The sequence below is a fragment of the Taudactylus pleione genome, unplaced genomic scaffold (assembly GCF_031769625.1).
Source record: "Taudactylus pleione unplaced genomic scaffold, aTauple2 ptg000142l, whole genome shotgun sequence".
Lineage (NCBI taxonomy): Eukaryota > Metazoa > Chordata > Amphibia > Anura > Myobatrachidae > Taudactylus > Taudactylus pleione.
Window position 1 is genome coordinate 403,921 of NW_028284544.1, and position 27,556 is coordinate 431,476.

The following is a 27,556-nucleotide window of genomic DNA, read 5'->3' on the forward strand; positions in this document are numbered from 1 at the left end:
AGCAGCACTGAGGTATAAGCTATCACTGGCGTGGAAGTGCAGCACTGCCTGGGTAATAACAAGAGCATGAACCAATCACAAGCTGAGGAGAGGACCAGCCCCTCTAATGATATATCAATAGTGGCTGCGAGAAAGGCACATACTGCCAGGCCCTGCCTGTTAAGTTAATTCAGACCCAGAGTGCTCTGTGGACACCTGGCATCTCAGTTGCTCGGCAATCGGTGGGACCAGTAGCCCATGCAGAAGTGTGACAAGGCATCCTGGTTGCCCAGCAACAGCCAGAACCCACTGAATCGATGAGCTGCGCTTGTGACTCATAACACAATCTATCATGAAGTATACATCAAGCCATGAGATAGGGAAAGGGAGAACATGTTACCACCTTACAGCAGCACACTATAGAACACTCTCAGTTTTATAAAATAAAATGAAACCATTTTAAATTGTAAACTGTGAAGAAAGTTCAGACACTGAAAGCCAGTCAGGTCATCCCCTTAATTAAACTACTGTAAAAGAAGCAGCTAGAGTGAACTGAAGGAGATGAAACTAAGCGATTCCACTAAGTATGTTTGACTTGGATATCAAGCTCTTTATTTGCTTCGCAAGAACTCATGGAACTCAAGAACTACATTTTGTCAACCATGCTTGATCCTAAATTAAGTCCTATGTACAGTCGGGTGCATAAATATTGGGACATTGACAGAATTTTCAGATTTTGGCCTCTATTCACCACCACAATGGCTTTGAAATGAAACAAACAAGATGTGCTTTAACTGCAGACTTTCAGATTTAATTTGCGGGTAATTACATCCAAATCAGGTGAACAGTGTAGGAATTACAACAGTTTCTATATGTGCCTCCCACTTTTTAAGGGGCCAAAAGTAATGGGACAAACTAAATAATCCTAAATCTAACTTTCACTTTTTAATACTTTGTTGCAAATTCTTTGCAGGAAATTACAGCCTGAAGTCTGGAACGCATAGACATCACCAGACGTTGGGTTTCATCCCTGGTGATGCTCTGCCAGGCCTCTACTGCAAATGTCTTCAGTTCCTGCTTGTTCTTGGGGCATTTTTCCTTCAGTTTTGTCTATATCAAGTGAAATGCATGCTCAATCAGATTAAGGTCAGGGGATTGATTTGGCCATTGCATAACATTCCACTTTTTTGCCTTAAAAAACTCTTTGGTTGCTTTTGCAGTATGCTTCGGGTCATTGTCCATCTGCACTGTGAAGCGCCGCCCAATGAGTTCTGAAGCATTTGACTGAATATATAATATTGCCCGAAACACTTCAGAATTCATTCTGCTGCTTTTGTCAGCAGTCACATCATCAATAAATACAAGGGAACCAGTTTCATTGGCAGCCATACATGCACACGCCATGACACTACCACCACCATGCTTCACTGATGAGGTGGTATGTTTTGGATCATGAGCAGTTCCTTTCCTTCTCCATACTCTTCTCTTCCCATCACTCTGGTACAAGTTGATCTTTGTCTCATCTGTCAACTGTAATGGCTTTTTTAGATGTTGTTTGGCAAACTCTAATCTGGTCTTCCTGTTTTTGTGGCTCACCAACGGTTTACATCTTGAGGTGAACCCTCTATATTCACTCTTGTGAAGTCTTCTCTTGATTGTTGACTTTGACACATATACACCTACCTCCTGGAGAGTGTTCTTGATTTGGCCAACTGTTGTGAAGGGGTTTTTCTTCACCAGGGAAATAAATCTTTTGTCATCCACCACAGTTGGTTTGGTAAACTGTGCATGTCCTTTTTATTATACAATATAATGGTGCTTACACTTGGTCAGATTTTCCTTCAGATCGTTAAAAATCGTTCAATCATTCATATCTGAATGAAAATCTGACATATCTGACATGTTTGTCAGATGAACGATGAACGATGCGCGTTCCCATTTGTCAGATAACGATATCTGACATCTGATGTGTTTGCAGTCAGATTTGTCAGATTTTCATTCATTTTAATACAGGCAAAAATCGTTCGTAGTTCGTAGTTCATGAAATCCTTGGTAAATCGTTCAAATCGTTCGTAGTTCATCGTTTGTAGTTCATCTTTTGTAGTTCATCATTTGTCTGACAGATCTGACCGTATGTATGCACCTTAATGCGGCCCATACACATACGCGATCAGCATCCGATACAATTCACCCTGCAGTCCCGTCGTCACCATTTCTTTTTTTCTTAGCACAGGATCTGTCGTAAGATCGATCCTGTGGCTCACGCGCTCTTTAGGGAATAGGGACAAACAGTCATTGAAATGACTTGAATTACCACATGATGGATTGCATGAACCAAAAAAATGGCACAATCTGCACATGATAAGATGGATCATCTGTGCTGCACATATGATCATAAGATCCGAATGAAGGACCCACGGGAGTGCGCATCGGCTCAAAAAATACACAATTTCAACAAGACTGAACCAACGGCGAGTCGAAAATCGTGTAATCGTCCAGAAATCGCGTAGGTGTATGGGGGCCTTAAGGGTGCGAAGGCCCAAGGACAATTCCATCGTGCACCACTTTTCATTATGAGCTTTGTCAAGATTGTGTGTGTTTGACAGGCAGCTTATATCACTATACTTTCCTGGGCTGTTGATGTTCTGTATCTTGCAAGACCATCCATCAGCAGCTTCTTGTCCAGATATATAGACCTCATATCTGGCAGCATCTCCAGCTTCTCTCAGATACAGAGTTGTATCATCCTCCTTATCATCCATTATTATGTGTGTTTGATAGGCAGCGTCTAACTGACTATGACGACTGATGAGTACAGATGGTCTGAGTTGTTCATTTCAGCTTTTCCTCCTTCAGTAGATGTTGAAGTATCAGTTCCAGCTCCTTAACTCTCTCCTAAAGGTCAGCAATATACATCTAGTTCTGGCATTGATGTTCTGTATCTTATATTTTGTATCTTTTATTTTTTATCTTGTAGTTTGTATCTTGTATTTATATCTTGTATCTGTATGATTTGATTTGATTGGGTCTATGATTTGGTGGTTGGATTCGGTGTGTTTTTAAACTCACATTTGCATGCTTGTTTTTTTATTTTTTTTTCCCCACTTACTAATACTTACTAGTTTTGTAGTTTTGGAATTTGTGCTGTTCTGTGGCATCACCACCAGCGGGCTCTGTGGCTCATTTCTGGGTCTGTTCTATGGTGTGGATTTCCTAAGACGAGTCACAGCTGTGTGATTAGCTTCAACAACTGTGCTGATTGCAATTTAAGCTCTCTCTCTGGGACAGGAGAGGGCAGTTCATTAATTTTTCTGGCCTGGTCAGTTATAGTCCTGATCTGGAGATGTCGGTTGCTGGCTTTGCTCAGTGAGTTGCTGCTTGTGTACAACTGATTCCTGCCTGTGCATTATGGGCCAGATTCAGAGATGTACGCAATGGAGATTGTTACGCAAAACAAGTGATTTTTTTTGCTATTGCGCATGTGCCAAAATTGTCTTGTGATTCTGCATGCACAGAGAACCCACTTTCAGGAAGTCAGAGTTTGGGGGAGGTAATGGGGGGTGTATCTTACCCATACTTTTGAAAAAGCATTTCAGGGAGATGGTGAAAGTAACACCTATGAGCACGGCGGTAAAGTGGGCGTGTACTGCTACATCTGAGAGGCACGCAATAAAATTGATTTTCATCTAAATGTAAATGAGCCCAAAAGCAGTTAGTAAGATCTACGTGTTGATGAAAACACACTGATACTTTCAGAAAATGCATGTAGCCATAGGGATCATTGTGCCTTATAACCAATGCAGGGAAATTATACTACTGATCCCATTTGAATGTACATATCTTGGTTTTTCTTTTATATATCAGCTCCATAATGGGAGTAAGGTACAATCAGAGAGATTGCTGGACACTTCAGGGAGACAGGGAGATTGCTACTATTTCAGGGAGTCTTCCTAACATTCAGGGAGAGTTGGTGAGTATGATCTTACCATCTAAATTATGTTATATGGGCATGCATAAATAAAATAGCCATTGCGATCTCCTACATAGCATGTGTCATGTGTCAAGAGAGCCGCTGTATTTGAGACAGGTAAGACCTGGCACACAGGCTGCATGGTTGGTCATTGTGCATCAACAGAGACAGCCATAGCCAATTTGATGCCTAGGCAAAATTATGGCTAGTGCCCCCTAGCATATATATATATATATATATATATATATCATGATGCTCTTAGCTTGCATGCTGAATGGTTGTCCTCCTGTGACTGGTCTTGACAAACCCTTCGGGGCTGAAACGACGACTAACTTTTTAATTTTGGTGACTTTTTATAGAACAGCGGTGAGTGCCCTCTTTTTGGCTTAATTGACCATACTTTGGATATATATATATATATATATATATGTACAGTATGTATATATATATATATATATATATATAAACGACCTTGTGGGCATCACACTCATTGAATGTATACAAAACACTGGTGTCCTCCATAGGTGACTCCAGCAGAGAGTTCCAATATGAACTGTGGAAGAACAGTGGCACTCTAATGGATACAGACAATAAGTCAGCAGGTATAATGATGCCGATGTAATATACAGCATTGAAATGTTGGAATTATACCTGCTGATTTATTGTCTGTATCTATTTGAGTTGCCGGCCTTTTTCCGAAGTTTATATATAACCAACAGTCTGGCACTCCCACAACCACTGTGAAATCCACCGGTGCCCTCTGGCACAATTTAAACCTACAAACAAGGAGTGGCACTCGGTGTAATTCCAATGAAAAAACTGTATTGATTTACATCAAAAACATGACTTCCGACTAGGGGTGAGCGGGTTCGGATTTCTGAAATCCGAACCCCCCCGAGCCCCCCCGATCCGAGGCCGATCCGAGTCAGGCTTGACTTTTCCCGCCTGACTCGGATCTGAAATCGAGGCAAAACGTCATCATCCCGCCTTCCGGGTCTCGCGGGTTTTGGAACCTATATAAGGTACCCGCGTCGGCGCCATTTTCTCACTCGGCTGTGGACAGTGAAGAGGGAGGGTGGGAGTTAGGGCTGGCTGGGCTGTGTAGTGTAGTGTAGTGTAGTGCAGAGTAGTGTTGTGCTGTGCTGTGCTGCGCTGTGCTGCTGTTGTCCATAGGGGCTGTGTCCACTACTTCAAAGTCCATAAGGGCTGGCTGTGTTGTGCTGTGCTGCTGTTGTCCATAGGGGCTGTGTCCACTACTTCAAAGTCCATAGGGGCTGGCTGGACTGTGTTGTGCAGTCAGTTGTCCATAGGGGCTGTGTCCACTCCAAAGTCCTGTGCAGTGTCCCAGTCCTAAAGGGGTGCTGTAGTGTTGTCCAGGGGGTGCTCTGTCCGTCAGGGGTGCTCCCCCCAAGTGCCAAAAAAAAAATATTTTTTCTGTGTTTGTGAATTGTGTGCACTGTGGCTGCACGTGCATCAACAAAGGAGCAGCACCAAGCATGCGCCTGTGTCCCATTAGTAAAGGGCCGGCTGGCTTGTCCGTTAAAGGGTGATGTAACCCCCAAAGTACACTCCAAACAAAATAAAAAAATATTTTCTGTGTTTGTGAATTGTGTGCACTGTGGCTGCACGTGCATCAACAAAGTAGTGCCAAGCGTGCACCTGTGTCATAAGTAAAGGGCCGGCTGGCTTGACCGTTAAAGGGTGCTGTAACCCCCAAAGTACACTCCAAACAAAATAAAAAAATATTTTCTGTGTTTGTGAATTGTGTGCGCAGTAGCCACACGTGCATCAACAAAGTAGTGCCAAGCGTGCGCCTGTGTCATAAGTAAAGGGCCAGCTGGCTTGACCGTTAAAGGGTGCTGTAACCCCCAAAGTACACTCCAAACAAAATAAAAAAATATTTTCTGTGTTTGTGAATTGTGTGCGCAGTAGCCGAACGTGCATCAACAAAGTAGTGCCAAGCGTGCGCCTGTGTCATAAGTAAAGGGCCGGCTTTCTTGACCATTAAAGGGTGCTGTAACCCCCAAAGTACACTCCAAACAAAATAAAAAAATATTTTCTGTGTTTGTGAATTGTGTGCGCAGTAGCCGCACGTGCATCAACAAAGTAGTGCCAAGCATGCGCCTGTGTCATAAGTAAAGGGCCAGCTGGCTTGACCGTTAAAGGGTGCTGTAACCCCCAAAGTACACTCCAATCAAAATACAAAAATATTTTCTGTGTTTGTGAATTGTGTGCACTGTGGCTGCACGTGTATCAACAAAGGAGCAGCGCCAAGCGTGCGCCTGTGTCATAAGTAAAGGGCCGGCTGGCTTGACAATTAAAGGGTGCTGTAACCCCCAAAGTACACTCCAAACCAAATAAAAAAATATTTTCTGTGTTTGTGAATTGTGTGCGCAGTAGCCGCACGTGCATCAACAAAGAAGCAGCGCCAAGCGTGCGCCTGTGTCCCATAAGTAAAGAGCCGGCTGGCTCATTTCTTAAAGGGTGGTGTAACCTACAACGTGCACTACTCTCCAGCAAAAATAAAAAAATATTTTCTGTGTTTGTGTGCGCCTTAGCCGCACGTATATATCAAATCAATATAACATAAATGGAGGACCAAACTTTCTCCGATAAAAATAAAATAGGGACAGATCAAGAACCACTTCCTCCTAGTGCTGAAGCTGCTGCCACTAGTCATGACATAGACGATAACATGCCATCAACGTCGTCTGCCAAGGCCGATGCCCAATGTCATAGTAGAGGCCACATACAATACCAAATGACAAAGTTCAGGAAAATGACCTTAAAAAAAACATTTAAATCATCTGAAGAGAAACGTAAACTTGCCAATATGCCATTTATGACACGGAGTGGCAAGGAACGGCTAAGGTCCTTCCCTATGACTAGTGTGTGTCATAGTAGTATGATTAGTATGTTCATGACTAGTGGTTCAGCTTCACATGACGATGGAAGCCCTCCTCCCGCTAAAAAAATCAAACGAGTTAAGCTGGCAAAAGCACAGCAAAGAACTGTGCGTTCTAAGAAGATATCACAAATCCCCAAGGAGAGTCCAAGTGTGGTGGCGGTTGCGATGCCTGACCTTCCCAGCACTGGATGGGAAGAGGTGGCTCTTTCCACCATTTGCACACCCCCTGCAAGTGCTGAAAGAAGCACCCACAGTCCACTTGCTGATATGAATTGAAGATGTCACTGTTGAAGTACAACAGGATGAGGATACTGGTGTAGCTGGCGCTGAGGAGGAAGTTGGCAAGGAGGATTCTGATGGTGATGTGGTTTGTTTAAATCAGGCTCCGGGGGAGACAGTTGTCTGTGGGATGAAAAAGCCCATCACGGTCATACCTGGGCAGAAGACCAAACATTCCACCTCTTTGGTCTGGCAATATTTCTATCCAAATCCGGACAACAACTGTCTTGCCATATGTACCATATGTAAAGGTGAAATAAGTAGGGGTAGGGACGTTAACCACCTAGGAACATCCTCCCTTATACGTCACCTGCAGCGCATTCATAAAAAGTTACTGTCAAGTTCAGAAACTTTGGGAAAGACTGTAAGCAGTCCAGGGACACCTAAATCCCTTTTTCCTGTTTTATCCAAGGAATCGGCGGTTGAGGAGGGTGAGGACGACATCTTGCCTCCGTAGAGCCAGTTTGCGCAGGGACACATTAATTGCCAGCTTGTTTTGTGGGGACCCAAATGAACCATTAATTTCAGCCACAGTCATGTGGCAGACCCTGGCACTGAAATGATTGGTTTGTTAAAGTTTGCATGTCCTATTTATACAACCATAAGGGTGGGTGGGAGGGCCCACGGACAATTCCATCTTGCACCTCTTTTTTTTCTTTGCAGTATGTACAGTTTGGGGCCTAGTTTTTCAAACTGACATCCTGTCTGCCACTGCAGTGTCACTCCTAGATGGGCCACGTGTTTGTGCCGCCCACTCGTGTCGCTTAGCATAGTCATCCAGCTACCTCGGTGCAACCTTTTAGCCATAAAAACAATATTGTGAGGTGTGAGGTGTTCAGAATAGACTGGAAATGAGTGGAAATGAAGGTTATTGAGGTTAATAATTGAATAGGAGCATAAAAACCCACAAATTCTGTGATTTTAGCAGTTTTTATGCTTTTTTAAAAAAAAATAAAGATCCAAAACACAAAACCCAGAACCCAAAATACGGAAGGGTGGTTTTGGCAAAACCAATCCAGATCCAAAACACGAAGAAAGATCCAGATCCAAAACCAAAACACGAAAAGTGGCTGGTGCACACCCCTACTTCCGACGTTTCGGGGCTCAGACGCCCCTTTGTCAAGGTGAAGAGATGAGATATATATATATATATACCAAAAGGGACCCTTCACTCGCATTCATAGAAAGATAATCGTCGGGGTGCTTCCAAGGACACAAGGTCCCTATACAGTCCAAGAAATATATCCAATAAGGAAGGATGCACTTTCCTTTTAAAAACGATGAAACTATTTATTCTTATTACAAAACATCTTGATAGCCACAGAGAATCGGTAGTCGCGGTCGACGTTTCGGTTCCCAGATGAACCTTTCTCAAGACCTTTTCAACTAGTAGACATCAAATATGAAATGACAAAAATCTGTGGAAATGACAAGAAACACAATAACCTGTCTAGCAGGCTCCAAAATACTTAAAGTCACATATACAGCCGTGCTTAGGAAAAGACACGTTACCTGACAAAAAATCACCCAGTGTCAGTACAGGTAACCTTATCACCCCCTGTGTGCAAAGATATAGATAGATAGATAAATACCTCTGCACTGTTTGTATTTGCGTAATCACCCCAATTTACATAGGCTCCAAATATATCCACAATCCTGTGGATGAACAACAAGTTCAGTATTAATATTTACTGAAATGCTGACATAAGTGACTAGTATGTAGTACAATGTGGGGGTGATAATATCTACCTAGAGGCTCATCCAATCAACATACAAAGCCCACTTGCTGTTACACTGCTAGTATGCAGTCATCAATTTCTGCAAAATGACAGAAAGAAATTATCAAAACACATGTATCAATACAGGCACGCTGTAATGGCAGTGCTAACATGTACAGGCTTACCTTACTAATAGACAGCTAGTGTATAGGCATAGAATTAATAGCCAGGTTGGATGTGTGGTGGGCGCGTGTACCGCCGGCATCTGCAGCATATCAGCTGTCAGACGCCGCTCGGCTATTAAACCCGCTAGCCGGAAGTGTATGTCACATGGTGGTCACTTCCGCATGTCGGCCTGATACGCAGACAGACGGTGGCCACAAGTGGACAAAATAGAGAATGCAGATTATGCGGGGATGGCTAACAGCGTGATATACTCCTATTATTGATACTAGAGAGGGGTAGTACGCCCTCTATCCTAAACGGTGTATATGTTATAAGTATTAACCAGGAGCCTGCTATGACTAACATGCACTACTATAAACATAAGATAAATAATAATTTAACAATATTTATTTTCTATATAGTATTGCCAGTGGAGACAATATTAATAATAATATAATATAATAAGTACAGTATAACATTCATGCATATATCACTCATAAATACATAAGTAATAGAGTAAGAGGAAATTCTATGCATAAAGTATAGATACAAAGGGAGTGTCACTTTATTAAAAGATGCAATAAAAATGCCTAGGGTTTAGAATTTTCAAAGAAAAATACCTAGAGGATTGTATTCATTTAAACCTCTAGGGGTCACCGTATCTAATTCATGGATCCAAAAGCTTTCTCATTTTTTTAACAACAGGAGCCTATCTGTCCCTTGTTTAGGAGGGATCCAATCAATGAGTTTACACCCGAGTGTCGCCAATTGATGGGATTTTTCGAAAAAATGTCTAGCTACCGGCTTATCGCTTTTGCTAGTTAGATATGCTGCCCTAATGGAGGCCCTATGGTTGGGCGCAATGTAGTCTGTACTTAATTTGAAATAACCGTCCCGAATGTGGATGCGGGAAAGTCAGGCCAACCATCATGGAGGTACAAGTCACACAGCCGCCGCATGAAAAACTACCCGGTCTCTTTATCATAATTTCAGAGACATCATTTGGTTTACCAGGGTAGAGACGTGGTCTCATCAATATTCATCTGAAATTTGGTCCCCTCTTATATGCCATCATCGGTGGTGCCATTTTGTGGAACGGCAACATCTTGTCACTAGTTATGATGGGCCAAAATTTCTTAAGGGATTTCTGTGTTGATTGAGCCTGGGCATCAAACGTAGTGGTGTAAATGAGACATGGTTTGTTATTACTCCTTGTAGCCCCTCCAGTGTGTTGAGCCTGGGCAGTGTCCCTTGCCTTCTGTAAGTAATTAGACAAGGTAACTTGTTTATAGCCACATGTAAGGAATCTCTTAGTCATCTCAGCCAATTGTAATTTCATCTTCTCAGCTTCAGAATTGATGCGTATAACGCGTAAGTATTGCGACAATGGTAAGCTGTCTTTCAATGCTGTAGGATGATGACTCATGGGTAGTAAAGCTAAATTCCTATCTGTGGCTTTCCTATATAGGGAAGTAGTTAGTTTACAATCAACAACACCAATAGTGACATACAAAAATTGGATTTCATTCATACTCAATTCATGTGTAAAACGAATCGGTGAATCAAGTTTATTAAGATTGGCTACCATTTGTTCAAAAGAATCGGCTGTATCTTGCCAAATGAGAAAGATATCATCAATGAAACGGTGGTAGAACTTAATCTTATCGCCGTATTTTGAGATAATATGTTCTTGTTCATATTTTGCCATATATATATTAGCGTATGATGGAGCTAGATTAGAACCCATCGCAGTCTCTGAGATTTGCATATAATAACCATCCTTATATTGAAAGTGATTATTGCATAACACAAGTGTAGCTAGTTTTACTAGAAATTCTGTGGGTCTACGTGTGTCGGACCTAGTCATTAAAGCTTCCCTCAATGACTCTATGCCTTCCTGGTGAGGGATCACAGTGTAGAGTGATTTCACGTCCATGGTGGCTAATATTATATTATCCAATCCATCAATGTCCCTTATACATTGTAACAGATGTCCAATATTCCTAAGATAAGTAGGATGATTACACACTAGTGGCTGTAGTTCACTATCTACAAAGATGGCCAGTGGTTGAAGTACAGACCCTTGTGCAGAGATGATTGGTCTGCCTGGTGGTTTCACAAGTGTTTTATGGATTTTTGGTAGTGTATATATTATGTGACTTTGGGGTTTATCCGCCGTAAGATATTGTAATTCATCGTCATCAATCCATCTTTGTGCATGAGCATGGCTGAGAACATTATCAACCTCAAGCTTAATGGCATCAACTGGTCTATGAGCCAAACTGATATATACCTTATTATCCTGCAATTGGGACATAATTTCGGCATCATAGTCTGTCCAAACCTGCAACACCACTGCTCCTCCCTTATCAGCGGGTCTGATAACTAAATACGGATTTTCTTTCAGGGATTGTAATGCTCTTCTATCACCAGGAGATAAATTGTTATATACTCGAGGGGCCTTATTTGTGATCATTTCATTATTTACTAACCTAAGACAGGTTTTCAAACTTGCATTGCTTGAAGGTGGGTCAAATGTGGAGGGTCTTTTAAACCCCATTATATTGTCAGTAGAGCCTTTGTTAGAAAAAAACTCTTTTAATCGCATGTTTGTACCAAATCTATATAGATCAATGGTGTTATTGAAACTGCTATGTCTATAAGTTGGTACAAAGGTTAAACCTCTAGTTAATACCCTCAATTGGTCCTCATTGAGCATAATGCTAGACAGATTGAATATCACATCAGCCTCTAGAGCCTCCTTCCTCTGCGACGCCTCCTTGTGACCACCCCTCCTTGGATGTGGTCTCCGGTTATGTCCTCGTTGTTGTCTGAAGGGTGGTAATCGTGTTGTGAACCTGTTTCTAAAAAATGACTACTAGTTTTTTGCGTTTCTTGATATGCATCTGTATCGGAATAGATAGCAAGGAACCAGACTCTGCCGGGTATTGTGGCAGTCGTCAACGTCTATATGTTCTAGCTTGTGGTTTAGGCCTAGAGTGTGGAGTATCGCCCAGCAACCAATGATAAACAGTGTGATTTTGATAATCACTCTTAACAGTATTACATTTTTTTCTCTTAAAAGAGGTTAAATCCCTTCTATAGTTGTCAATCTGTGTTTGTAATCTCTCCAGCCAGTTTGTGCCCTTGTCCTCCTTCAAGGTAGGCAAGGTAACAATCTTAGCTTGTTCTATTTCAACCTTGACCTTCTGTAATTCACCTCCTACTTCCTCAATCACAAGGACCATTAAATCCAGTGAACATTTGTTCAAAATAGCCTCTAGGTAGATATTATCACCCCCACATTGTACTACATACTAGTCACTTATGTCAGCATTTCAGTAAATATTAATACTGAACTTGTTGTTCATCCACAGGATTGTGGATAGATTTGGAGCCTATGTAAATTGGGGCGATTACGCAAATACAAACAGTGCAGAGGTATTTATCTATCTATCTATATCTTTGCACACAGGGGGTGATAAGGTTACCTGTACTGACACTGGGTGATTTTTTGTCAGGTAACGTGTCTTTTCCTAAGCACGGGTGTATATGTGACTTTAAGTATTTTGGAGCCTGCTAGACAGGTTATTGTGTTTCTTGTCATTTCCACAGATTTTTGTCATTTCATATTTGATGTCTACTATTTGAAAAGGTCTTGAGAAAGGTTCATCTGGGAACCAAAACGTCGACCGCGACTACAGATTCTCTGTGGCTATCAAGATATTTTGTAACAAGAATAAATTGTTTAATCGTTTTTAAAAGGAGAGTGCATCCTTCCTTATTGGATATATTTCTTGGACTAAATATATATATATATATATATATATACACAGACAAAATAATACACGTCTGTGCCAACGTTTTACAGTAGGCTGGTGTAGAAAAAATGCTGCACAGTAAGAATGGTTTCAAAAAGAGAAGTAGCAAATGCAACACTCCACATAAGGGGTATCTCAATCAGTATATATATATATATATATATATATGTATCCCTGCATTTGCTATAGATTATATCTTAGCATTCTATTCCTATATAATGCGATCATTATATAATATTATTACTAAGCTTAACATTAGCATGATTTATATAGCTCTTTCCATGTATTGTTCCTCTATAATTATGTTTGCTTACAGATCTTACTGAGTTATTACTTATGCATAGGGATGTTACATTAAATGATTTTTGCTCATTGATTGTTTATTTTTAATGCGTGTGCGTGACATCATGCTATTTACGCTAGCATTTTGTTTTATAGTTACTAAGGTGATGGGTACTGAATTGTGGGAGTGATGATGTCACGCATTGTGCGTGACATCATGCTATTTATGCTAGCATTTTGTTTTATAGTTACTAAGGTGATGGGCACTGAATTGTGGGAGTGATGATGTCACGCATTGTGTGCCGCCGGCCTGGGTGAGCAGTCCCGCTTCTGGTACAGACGTCCACATGGAGCACGGGTGATGGTATTTAAGGTACGAACCTTTATTGCTATTTTAGTCTTATGACAGTACTGATGTATCTGTGGAACTGAAAAGTTGCTGATACTATTCCTGATGAAACACTAAAGAGAGTTACAAGTACCCTGAGTGCCGTATCTGGATGTTAATGTAACCGTAATTCTAGTGTTCTATGGGTTACTAAACTAGATGTGCCTCCACCCAAGCTAGTAGAAGATATAGACAATGGTTTGAGGGGCTAGCTTGGGAGAACCCCTATTAGACCTGAATAACTGTGTTACTTAAATTTACCAATTCTATTTTATACAGTATACTCGGAATACTTAAGAAAACAAGAATACAGATGTATAGTAAAATAACATAGCGTTCTCTTTACTTTTATTTATCAGGAACTCTTCTTTCTTTGTTGAGGAAAATATTAAAAGGTAAGTAAGAACAGTATATAACTACAATGTCATTAAGATGACAATATATTATAATATTAGCATAAGATCAATAGCTGTACATAAATATTCACATAAATAAATTTTGCCTTACATGGAACAGTTGTCTATATAGATTAAAAAAAATGAAAGCTTACATCCTAACAATTACTACTAATTACAAATATATATACACAGAGCCCAGAAAGTTCATAAATAAAAATAATAAAGTGAGCAATATTGCTACCACGCGGTTATTTCTGTCGTTGGTGCACTTAGTATTTATCAGGGGTGGAGGATGACGTGCATAAGCTGTATTGTCTTCTTGAAAGAGCTCCTCAATAATAGGATGATCCTAATTGTAGAATGGAGTCTTTATTCCGTATGCAAATGATGTACAGTATATGCATACAGAGTTCATCAAGCTTGGGTAAATAAGCTGTAAATGTATCAATCCTGCAGTAGATTGTGTGTTGACTGTTTGCAATAGTTGCTGCTGCACTGACTGATAGTGGCTAGTGTATTAGGGAGCCTGATACTGAGTTCATCTGTAGTATCTCTAGGGTACCATTCATCTGAACACTGACTTGTCTATATTAAAAGGATCTGCTTCAGCGCTGTCACTCTGCTGGATTTCTCCAATTCACTTCCCTCAATCCTGCCTCCTGCTGCAACAGGCTACTGCAACACAACAAGTCCCAGGGACTGGGTCCACCTCAGGAATCTACTTTCTCCCCTTCTCTGGCAGTAATGGGCTGAAAGGCATCACCCGAAACCTGCACCTCAGTCAGAAGGTATGCAGCACTTCTTTCTCCTCAGCCTCCTCTCTTTCTTGGTCCCAGGTACATAACCGCACTCCAACTGCTGCTGCCTAACTGTCACTTCTAAAGGTGCATACACATGGTCAGATATGGCAGATGAACAATTAAACAATTTGTAAACGATTGAACGATTTGTGACTATTAAAATGAATGGAAAACATCCAAAACTGATTGCAAACACATCAGATGTCAGATATCGTTATCTGACAAACGGAAACATGCATCGTTGCTTTGCAATTCTGTTCTATGTAACCCTGTATATTCTGCCTATCTGCATTTTCTGTTCCTGGTAATGTTTTTTAGTACTCACCCAGCTGCCCGAAACTCCACAATTAAACCTGCATTCAGATGTGTGCTATTTTTATGTCCCTTCAGTTATCAGGGTCTGTCTTATTCTCTGTGTTTGGGTTCTGTGCACATTCTGAGTCTTAACAAATACTTAGTACTCCACCTCCATTGACTTGTATTGGCCTGAGGCCTGTTATTTGCTGTTTGGAGAAGTGTGATGGCAATATGTTATATATTCTACTAGGCTTTTACTTTTGGGCTATTAGTTCTTGATTAATGAAAACATTCTATAAGATTGTGTAATTTATTAAACAGCCATCCTGTCTGCCACTGCTGTGCCACTGTGTTTCATAGATGCATTATATTCTTTTAAACTACCATGTGTTTGTACCGCTGCGCTGGCACTAAAGTTGAGTGCAGACTAATTGATGTGTACCCAGCCGATGTCATAAGCGGCAGGACGCGGCAGGACCCAGCAGGGGTCCCGGTATTGACAAGTGCATAAATACTTGCCAACGGTTCAGCAGCGACATCGCGGCAGCGGGGGCCATGCTGCTTTTGCAGCATGGCCGCCGCTGATGATGTCGCATGTCTTACCTGCAGTAGGTCCGACAGGCAATGTCTCTGACGATGTGCGGAAGACATTGAGGATACATAATAGACGATTTGCACTAATTGTTATTCCGATGCATCGGAATCGTCTAGTGTGTACCCACCTTTAGTTTAGCTAGCCAGCTTGTACAGTCTTTGGGCACTATTGATGAAAACAATATTGTGAGCTGTGAGGTGGTAGAAAGTGACTGTAAATTAATGTTATTGATGGTAATAATACTTTAGGAAGAAAGACAGATCCAAATTACATAATTTTAGCTGTTTTTATATTTTTTTTAAAAAGAAATCCAGATCCAAAACTAAAACATTTAAGGGTGGTTTTGCCAAAACCAAAACATTATGATGATTTAGGGGCCTATTCATCAACACTAAAATAACGTTTTTAAGGACATTTTCCTTAATTAATGTTATTTTAGTATTCATGAAGATACTTAGCACTAGTTACATTAGTATGGGGATATGGATATTATGGTATTCATCAAATTCCGAAAACTATGTATTTTCAGAATTTGATGTAGTTACTATTCGCCACTGTGAGGTGGTGAATAGCAGGTAACACTTACCTGCTTACAGCTGTGCAGGTCCCCCGACATCTCCCTCTGGCGCTCTGGTGCGTCCTCTGGCTCCGTCTGCTATGCGGTCATGTGTTCTACCAGCAGAACACAATAAAGTTTGGAAAAAAAGCACAAGTAGCCCATCGGGTTGTTTGTGCTACACAGCTCAGCTGATCCACAGGCAGCTGCATCTCCTGCCTACGATACCCGGCGAGCTGTATGCACTTCACAGCCCAGCTGATACACCACCAGCAGCCGCATCTCCTGCCTATTACATTCCTTCACGAGGTATTCCTTTATTCTTCTCTATCCCTATAGCGCTCTCTCACTCAAGCCGGACTGAAACGCCTCCTCTGCAATGCATTTACAGTAACAGAGGGGAGATACTGTCAGGAGCGGGGACAGCAGAAGCGCTCTTAAACTGTTGTTTCCCTGGGGACAATGTTTACTTCTCTCTCATCCCTTGTTTGAAATTTATTTGACAAGGGACAGCAGAAGCGGTATGACATATCTTCTCCCAAGGATTTTCTTTAAACTTTATGATTTGGTGATTCTTATTGTACATATCTACTGAGATATCAAAAGGTTTTTCATTTATCATCAGTTATTATCATGACATTTATGCCTATAATATTTCAATTTATGTGATTTAATCCATTGTCTGTGGCTCCTATGTATCAATTATTCAATAGTGACCATTGCAAGCACTTAACACTTTAATTAGAGGTATGTTTATAAATGAATTCTTGTGAATCAATTTATTATTTGTGGTTTATAAGCATTAACTATGTGATATTGATTATTATAAGCACATTGTACTTTAATTACATGTGTTCACAAATGAACTCTCACATGGAATGATTAAATTGGAGTATCAACTCTAATTATCTACTAATTATTTTGGTTACTGAGTCCTACAATTTGGTTACCTTTGTGATTACTACATGAACTACCTTCAGATCACTAATATGCAGATATATACAATTTTTTGTTTTATATATACTCTTGGGTACTGATTCAGATTCTCTTATTAAGTACCTCATTTAAGTGAGCACTATCACTTGTCAGAGTGTAGTTAAATGACAAGATAGATTCTTAACTATCTTTGATGCTCTCACATTTTATATACATTAAGATTGCTTATTGTGATATGCTGCTACATCTCTTTTTGATGTGTTTACTTTAAACCAATATTTGGTGGATTCAAATAACCAGGAAAAGGGAAATGGAATAACGGGTCGCACCAAGGCTAATATCCACGCAGAACTGCCCTGTTGTTAATCTATATGTAGTAAAATACTAATAATCACACAGGGGTGCTACTCAGGGATGAATATACGAATATCACAACAAGAGAAAAAAAGAATCCCCATAAGAGTGCACTATTTCATGCCAATATCAACTAAAATATAACTTTTATTAAATCGTTTAAATATCCACTGTAGTGGTAACATTAAAAACACAACAAAATATGCAAAAAAAGGGAAAACAAAATTAAAATAGTACGTTTGATACAATCTGGTGCTCAGTCATGTGTGTCCTATTCATAAATACTCAATGGTATACCAAATGCTGACCTGTAACGGTGCCTAATGATAAATAGTAGATATATATGGGCAACCTAATATACCTATGTTCCTAAGTGTGGTGTAACTTAATACCTATATGCATGGAGTGCAAATGATATATAATCACACTCTCTGACTATTTCTCCTGTAATACGATCAATGCTGTAGATAGGGAATTAGTACTTTCCACACCTAATGTACACTCTATATAAATGTGTGACCATAGATTCAATGGGCACTGAATATACTGACATCACTTATCATATGGTAATTGCTATGTCTATATCGTGATGACACTGCCAACTCAGACAATATAAACTGTCTGTAGTATGAAACAATCCTGTGTGTATAACTGATATACTTTATGTAGCTATCATATGCTCTGGCAGCGTGAGCGGCTATAATATCAAACACTCCCAGTTAAGAGTATCTAATGAAGCTGCCGCGTGCTCTGGCAGCGTGGGCGGCTATCAGCTGGAGCCCGCACTGACTCTGCAGCGTTGTGCAGCTTACAGCTCCACTCGTAGCCCCCGTAATGAATGCACAATGTAGGACATAGGATTATATCGACATATTGTTGCACCTTCAACTACACATTTGGAAACATATTTAACACATTTTCAGACTGGCACAGTGAACGTCTTGTTGTTTCTTAAAAATATATTCACAAGCACTGCAATGCCCACATTTATGTGTACCTCTAGTATGGGTTATATTCTTGGTCTTCTTCTGCCTCAAAAAATGGCTATGTGACAAATGATCCCTCAAATTTTTGGATCTTCTCCAACTCACCTGGACTTCGTCTCCTATGTGTTGGGCCAAATCGTCATCAGTTTTTAATACATGCCAGTATTTTTGTAAAGCCCCTTTAATCTCCTCCCATTGATCGCAGTATGTTCCAATAAATCTAATGGGCTGAGATTCTTTGGGTTTATCCAATTTCTTGGGAAAAATGAGTCTATCTCTATTAGTGTTCTTGGCCTCATAGTATGCTTTTTTTATGATGGTATTACTGTATCCTCTTACTTTAAGTTTAGACCCCAATTCTTCGGCTCTCTTATCAAATGTACTTTCTTCAGTACAATTGCGTCTCATTCTTAGATACTCCCCTTTAGGGATATTTTTCTTCGTCGCTGGAAAGTGTGAACTTTGATAATTTAATATACTATTAGTTGCCGTTGGTTTTCTATAGATGTCAGTTGTTAATTTTCCATCTTCATTGATTTTAATAGTGAGGTCTAAAAAGTTCACTTTTACCTGATCCATTTCAGAGGTCAGTTTTAGATTAAGCATATTGATGTTCAGTTTGTTTATAAATTCCTCCAGTATTTGTTGTTCACCCTCCCAAACTATCAGAACATCATCTATGTACCTGAGCCAAATCAGTATCTGATCCGTATATCTCATATTCTCTTCAATAAAAACCACTTCACGTTCCCACCAACCTAAATATAGGTTCGCGTACGTCGGGGCACACGTCGATCCCATAGCTGTGCCCCGCACCTGAAGATAATATCGTTCATTGAACGTGAAGTAGTTTTTAGTAAGAACGAATTTTAACAGTTCAAGGAGAAAATTATTTAATTCGTCTTCTTTCTCCATATCAAGAAAATATTTTACTGCTCTTAAACCATATTCATGGTTGATACTGGTATATAGGCTTTCTATATCACAGGTTGCCAAGACAGTATGTTGTTTTACGACTGTATTCTCAATTTTTCTGAAGACGTCCAGGGTATCCCTGAGTTATGAAGGTAGTTGGGTGACATGTTTCCTTATATGCTTGTCAATAAAATTACTTGCTTTTTCACTCAAGCTGTTAATCCTGGATACTATTGGTCTTCCTGGAGGTACCTTATCGTTTTTATGCACCTTAGGTAACATGTAAAAGGTAGCAATCTTTGGATTGTCTACCCACAAATAATCAAAATCCACTTTAGTTAGAATTCCCTCTCTATATCTTTTTGTAATCAGATTTTGATAGGTTATAAGGAAATTCTGAGTGGGATTAAATATAAGCTCTTTGTAGCAAGAAACATCTCTCAATTGCTTATAGCTTCATCCAAATACATGTCCTTAGGCCATATCACAACATTACCTCCTTTATCCGAAGGCTTGACTTCAACATCATCCCAATCCTGGATTTCTTTCAATGCTTCATATTCTTTTATATTCAGATTATGAGCTTGTGTCGATTTCTTAGGGCAGATTTTATCAATTTCTTTAGAGACTAACCTGAGGTAACTTTCTACTTGTGGGCATATCTTCATATCTGGTATAAACGTGGACTGTTTTTTCAGAATAGGTCTTTTATTACCTATTTCTAATGACTCTCCTAAATTTTCTTGCAGTAGTTCTTCCAATGTATCAATGGCGTTACACTCCTCTATGGACAAATTATTTCTCCAATCACTCTCTTTGTCTGGTGTACCTTTGTTCTTGAAAAATTTGTATAAAAGTAACTTCCTCACAAAGAGATTAAGATCCTTCTCTACTTCGAATCTATTGATGTTACTTGTTGGAGAGAAAGATAGACCTCTATTCAATAGGGAAATATGTTCATCTTGTAATGTTTTATCTGACAGATTGATAATTCTCAACCTATCAGTAACACTACCTAATATTTGTGATTCCTCCTCTGTCATTTCGGGGCATCTTCCCATTTCTTCTTTATCTCTTTCCTTTTTAAATCCCTTACCCCTTCTCCATATCTTCTTTCTCTTGGAGGTTCTTCCAGGATATCTCCAACTTTCCCTAAAAAATTACGCCTTCCAAATGATGTTCCTACAATCTCACCATCAGAAGAATCCATTTCAGAGGTAGTATAATTCATTGATGCGTCTTGTTTATCCCTCATCCTTTTATTACTACTCTGCCATTTGAATACTTGATTCTGGGCATAATCATTTTTATCCCTTGAGAACTTTCTTTTTTTCATATCTATGATGTCTTTTTCTGATTGATCTATCTCATTTTTGAATTTTTCAAAAGTTTTTTGGAATTTCTCTATCCCCTCAAACACCTTGAGTTTTTCTCCCAGTGTCTCAATATCTTTGGTATATTTCTCCAATAGAATGGTATCATGTTTCACTATAATTTGCATAATCTCTTTAGAGCATTTAAGTAGTGCAGATTCCCATTCTTTTTGGAGTTCAACTGTTGCTAATTCATATGCTGGAAACATTTTAGGTCTTAACCCACGTGGTGTCAAATTATGTTTGAGATAGCTTTCTGTAGTTGTTTTGTTACAAAATAATTTGGTTTGTTTGATCCATAGATGTTTTAACTGATACAAATCATCTAACCAATGTTCTGCAGTTCCCGACTGTAGATTTTCCAAAGAAAAGTCATCTTTATTCCCATACATTTGAGTATGCCTGTTTCCTATTTCCCGACAGATGCTAAAAGTGGGATTAGTCATATTCCAAAAGATAATTCTTATATCTTAATTTATAATTGATAGAATTCAATAATGCTCACTAGATATCCGATGTTAATAATCGTATTACAGGAGAAATAGTCAGAGAGTGTGATTATATATCATTTGCACTCCATGCATATAGGTATTAAGTTACACCACACTTAGGGACATAGGTATATTAGGTTGCCCATATATATCTACTATTTATCATTAGGCACCTTTACAGGTCAGCATTTGGTATACCATTGAGTATTTATGAATAGGACACACATGACTGAACAATATTTGGTGGAGCAATAATTTTGCTCACACATTTGACAATTGAAGAAGGTGTTTTTTAATCCCAGTTTTCCTATCAATTTATGATTTATTTATTGGTTATTATAACACACTAGGAATTGGGTACCAATATTTTCGCCAAGACTGTTCTCTTATGTATAATTCATTGATGTACTATGTTATTAAATATGTTTATTTTTGAGATCTCAGGTACTTAGATGTGTATCTATCAATATACTCTCTGTTTTCTCTTTTTTAAAATTGATTAGTAAAAGTTAAGTATTATCTATTTAAACAACTTATTTCTCTGTTGTCAATTATTTTTTTTTTCATTTGTTCTATTCAAACTGTCTCAAGAGTGCACCAGTAAGACCTTTTTGTCCTTTTGCTTCTTCGCATAACTGTTTAATTGTGATTTTTACAAATTTGTCTGGTAGCACCACCAACCATAGTATAAGTCTTATTATAATTTATCTTAGGTAAGACCTTAATGTTGGTTCTTTGATTATTATTATTATTATTATTATTATTTTGGAATTGATATATGATCCAACTGGTTGTCTAGTGCGGACCCCACCCAAACCCCTTTTTTCAGAGTTCTAAACCTAATTGCCTCCAGGGAAAGTTTAGTTATGATGAATAGGCCCCTTAGAAGCAAAAACAAAACAAGGGGGTCTGGGCACATCTCTAGTTCCTTCACAAGGAAGAAATGGAGAAATGTTTCCTCCATGCATATACAATATTGTGAGCTATGAAATATCTCACAGTGTATTGCCACGATATCAGATGGATTTCAGGCTGTCTGACAGACATATAACCTGACAGTGTATGCCCAGCATTAGCCATACATTGTAAGTTTATCTATGAAGTGTAGTAATATTATGATTGCTATCTAGCACTAGGTGGAGAAAGACAAATATAACATAGTTACTAAGTATATCATGCTGCCGGTATATACTACGCATAATAACAAGCTGTTAAAACTTCAAATTGTGATAATACTGTCTTCTTCTAGGTGATATTTTATGGTTTCTGTCTTTTAATTGCCATTTTTCCTTTGAACTGCTATTTAAATATATACCATATACAGTCAGGTCCATAAATATTGGGACATTGACAGAATTTTCATATTTTGGACTTTATTCACCACCACAATGGTTTTGAAATGAAACAAACAAGATGTGATTTAACTGCACATATTGAAACTGTTGTAATTCCTACACCGTTCACCCGATTTGGATGTAATTACCCTCAAATTAAATCTGAAAGTCTGCAGTTAAAGCACATCTTGTTTGTTTCATTTCAAAACCATTGTGGTGGTGAATAGAGGCAAAAATCTGAAAATTCTGTCAATGTCCCAATATTTATGGACCTGACTGTATGACTTGTCACTTATTCATAAGGACAGGGCTGTAATAACTAGGGTGGTGCAACCTGTGCCATGGCACAGGGCACCGCAGGGCAGGGGGCGCTGTTTGGGCCTGTCAATTTTCCTTTTTATTATTATTCTCACCTGTAGCTTCCTTTTCTTTTATCCCCAGTATCTCCAGGCCTCCCCTATCTATTCCCTGGCCCTTCCCCATTAGGCCATAGCCCTTTTTCAGGTGCACTATCTTATGTCCCTATTTAAAAATGGGGGGGCCTACAATGCTCTTTCTAGCACAGGGCACCAAAAAGTATAGTTGCAGCTCTCATAAGAAGCAATCCCTGGTAGGTTTCTAGATTGCAATACATGACTACTCTATTTATGTTTTGGGAACTTTCAGGCTACTGATCTGTTAAATAGTATTTAATTGAGACTCACTGCAGGCTATTTATCAAGGGATCATTACCTTCAATTTCCATCCACTAGTTACTGGTCTTAATTGCCTTTTCCCTTGGGATCAGTGTGACACTGGTAGTAGATGTTTAATACCTGTACAACACTGTATATATTGTTCAGTTTTCACTAATTAATAGAATAAATACACTCATTATTTACTCATTACTTTGTGCCATCAATATTCTCACATATTATAGAGATTTATATCCGATAATTTAATTCCTGGAATAATAGCAGACAGAGATTTATAATATTTGTGGTACATACCAAAGAGTGATTCCAGGAATAAAAAAAAAACACTAATAAAAGTTAAATTTTAACTTATTAATTTTATTTACAAAAGTGTGCCCCCCAAAAGAGTCTCTTCTCTTTTCTGCACTTCACAAAAAAAGAACATCTAGTTAATTCATTTTATCATGATATTGTATTAATATTAACCTATCATATTGAATTGTTAAGGGGTTCTGGCTGATTTTTGGATTAATTTGACTTTATGCACAACATATGTCAGCTGTCTTCTATGAAAGGTTCATGTAATGAGGGCCTGATTCAGACCCGTAAGCTATTTGCGGCCGCTCGCTCTCAAAAAGGGGCCATCTATGCAAAAAATGTGCTCGCTCTTTGCGGTGTAAGGACCCCTCTATGTCTTAGCGGGCGAGGGCTTATTGTGCTCGCAAGTGTTTAAAGACGCCCCCTTGCCACTCGGAACAAACATCATCTCCGGGAAATGTAGGATTAATCGGGACCATCGGGAGCCATCGGAGCTGCTCGCAGCACTTAAGGTATACCTAACCTCCCGCAAGTTCATGGAAAAATCATCCGAGTCATATGTTCAATGACTCTACTTTGCTAATTATGCACACCCATTAAACTCAGTTTGATGGTCGGGCACGCCTGCGTTCGCACATCTACTCCCCCGTTCACAAGCATCTTCCCCTGTTACCACCCACAAACGGCAATATCGGTCACTCAAAATAGCGGCCCGACTGTGGTCTATGGGCGAGCACTTTCCCATCGCACTGACTGGTTCGCGCACGTGCATTGCGAATTATACGCATCATAGTGAACGGGTCTGAATCAGGCCCAGAGTCTGTTAAAAAATTCCAGAGGAAATGGTTGAACACACTATTATTTGTAGAGCATTGTTCTATAGCATAATCATAATATTAGTGTTCATTCTAGCACCCTGCAGTTCTTCTTTCCTGCCTGGGGTGTCGCTCACTGCACTGGTGCTTCTAGCACACTCCGCTGATTCAACAAATTGCTGAGATACAGACCAGAGTGTGCTAGAAGCACCACAGCAGAGAGCGACACCCCAGGCAGGAAAGAGGAACTGCATGGGTTGTGACAGGTGCGGGGTGCTCGAACGAACACTAATAATATAACTACTATCTGATATACAAATAAAAATCTATCTATACTGATACATACCTTTTTATACCATGGGAGAAGAGGCGTGTCTGTAAATAATTCCTCCATCCTCAGAGGGAAGAAGTAGATGTTATGAAAAGATGAGAGAGTTGGAAAATGTTTCCGAGTATTGCTCTCCTCCTCCTCTGTGTTTATGTCACTCAGTCCTTTCATGAAGTAGACGATGGGTCTGTCAGAGTAGACACGAGCTGCTGACTCAATCGCACACAAGACCAAGGATGGTGGTTCCATTCTGTCAGTGGTTTCCATGAGTAGGATTCCATTACCTTGGCGTAGAGCAGTGTTTGGACTTACAGAGATAGATTTAGCATTTTCTGGTCCACTGTATATTCTATCATTGTTGGCTATACGGAGGGAACTATTCTCTCTGGTTAATGATCCTGATATTAAGTCATAAGAAGTGAGGAAATGCATGATGCGTTCGGTTTTATGTTTAACAATAGTTTTATAAATATAGACAATGGCTGCTATTAAAAGTAAGTTGGTGAATAGCCTCTGTTTCTTCAACATAGTTGGGATAGCGTATGTTTAACTGTAGAAGGAAACAAAGATACGTTAGATGAAGAAGGAAGACAAAAAAATTACTATTTTCATTTATATGTCATACAATAATTCTTGAAAATTATTCACTCTTGTACCACATAGAAATTAACTTTAAGTTGTGTTTGATCTTGTTCTTTCAAGACTTTGTTCAGTTTTTTTATGTGTTTAATTCTCCTTCCACTGTCTCAGACCATATGCACACTCACTAATATCATCACATTATTTGATCATCACCTGCTCATCACCTCACTAATATCATCATCTAACAGTATGTGATCATCACCTTATCACCTGCACACTCACTACTATCATCAACTAACAGTATGTGATCATCACCATCACATTATCACCAGCAGACTCACTACTATCATCAACTAACAGTATGTGATCATCACCATCACCTTATCACCAGCAGACTCACTACTATCATCAACTAACAGTATGTGATCATCACCATCACCAGGAGCGCCGAGAGGGGGGAAAGGGTACAAATTAACCTGGGCCCAGGCTTGCTGGAGGGGCCCTGTGGGGGCCCAGCACTGCTCCCCCCCTCTTACATCACAGCAGCCCAGCACACACTGCTGCTGGGCTGCACTGGGAGACTGCTCGCGGCTGCTAAGAAGCAGCCACAGCAGTCTCCTATCCAGGTGGGGGGAGCGATCAAGCTGGCCGCGCCCCCCACTGGTTATGCGCCGGGCTGAGGGGGCTCACTGCAAACTTTTTTTTTTAACCTAAGGGGGTGTGGCCACGTCTCGCACGATTAGGCCACACACCCCTTTTACCGGGGCCAGGCGCAGCTCTTGGCGGGCCTGACCATCACCTTACCATCTGCATACTCACTAATATCATCAACTTACAGTATGTGATTAAGGGGCCTGTTCATTATCACTTAATTTTTACAAAAGCGCAATTGTAAAAATTAAGTAATTGGGCCATTTATCGAGAAGGTAAAGCAGGAGATATCACAAATACTGTATCTCCTGCTTACCTTCCTTTTGCGGAATGGCCAACTGTCCCCATACACTAGTATGGGGACAGAATTCATCAAGCTCTGAAAATACAATATTTTTGGAGCTTTATTGTGGAAGCATTCGCCATCTTCAGATGGCAAATGCTCCCGCTACCTGCTCCTTCCCTATGGGAAGGAGTCCCAGGACATGAAGAGGGATACTTTGGATCCCTCTGCTCCTATCCAGCTGCTTCCACCAGACGCCGGGGCTCTTGTGCGCATGCGTGACCTGTAGGTCACTCATTCACACTAGTCTCACTGCTCTGAAAGGATCAGTGAAAGTGTTCGGGGAGACAGCTTTTCAGATCAAAAAGAGTTTTGCGCTAATGTTATATTAAGTATCACTATCTCTATTGGATATGGTAGAATGAACGATCAAGACTCCAGTCAATTTAGTTAGTAAATCAGTTTATAATATATATAAAAAATGTAACAATAGCAACAATAACATTAAAACAAAACTTTGTATAGATTAATCTCCTATTGTTAGCAGCATATTTAATAAATTCTTGTTAAAAAGAGAAACATTCTGGATTACCTTAAACACTTTAGTTCCAGCCGGAATGAATGAAGGTTATGAAATTACGCCTTTTATTGAATAATGGTACATTCGGTTCTGGTGTAATTGTTAGCTATTATCTGAGGTCATTTTGAAATCATGTGGCACAATGACCATTCAGACATACAGCTTCCTTGTTATTTGCAACATATATTGGTCTTAGACGTAAGGTTTATATCACATTTTAGTCTTATCATGTTTATTGGATGCATTTTATAATGTATGCTATTATTTATATGTTATGTATTGTATAGATGTATATACAAGAACAAACCATTGGTGAGTGTTATTAGAACTAACATCTAGTTTTAGCTTTTTTTCTGATATGTGCGTCAACACATTTTTATGTGTAAAGTCGTTTTTACATGTTATTTTTTCTATGTCATGTTTACATGTATTCAGTTAATCTCTCATCATGATGTGGGTCCCTTTTTGTGAGTCATTTGCTCTGGGTATTTTGAATGCTATCATGCGGTTCATCTGTTATGCATATTGATCACTATGAGTACTGATTGTAATATATGTTTGCTATACACAGATTAATAGACTAGCAGATTGAAGATCTGTCATAATATAACTTGAGATACATTTGTTTTATGTACATCGATTTGGATTCACCTGTTTGTGTGCACTATAACTAGTATTTATGATGATATACTCGCTATTTTATTCTTAGTTACGATATCCACATGCGTCGGTTATTTACATTACTAAACCCGCCCCCTCTGCCTGCTGATTGGCAGACCA

The 27,556-nt window shown here is 39.6% G+C and overlaps 1 protein-coding gene across 1 annotated transcript in view; it reads right to left on the reverse strand.

Moving 5' to 3' along the window:
* Positions 1-25,208, reverse strand: part of LOC148522699 (alpha-1,4-N-acetylglucosaminyltransferase-like) — a 35,775-nt gene extending 10,567 nt beyond the window's left edge. The window contains exon 1 of the mRNA XM_088473855.1: positions 24,699-25,208. Coding sequence (XP_088329981.1) covers positions 24,699-25,208 — 510 coding nt within the window. The remainder of the gene's footprint in view (positions 1-24,698) is intronic.
* Between the last annotated feature and the right edge of the window lie 2,348 nt (positions 25,209-27,556).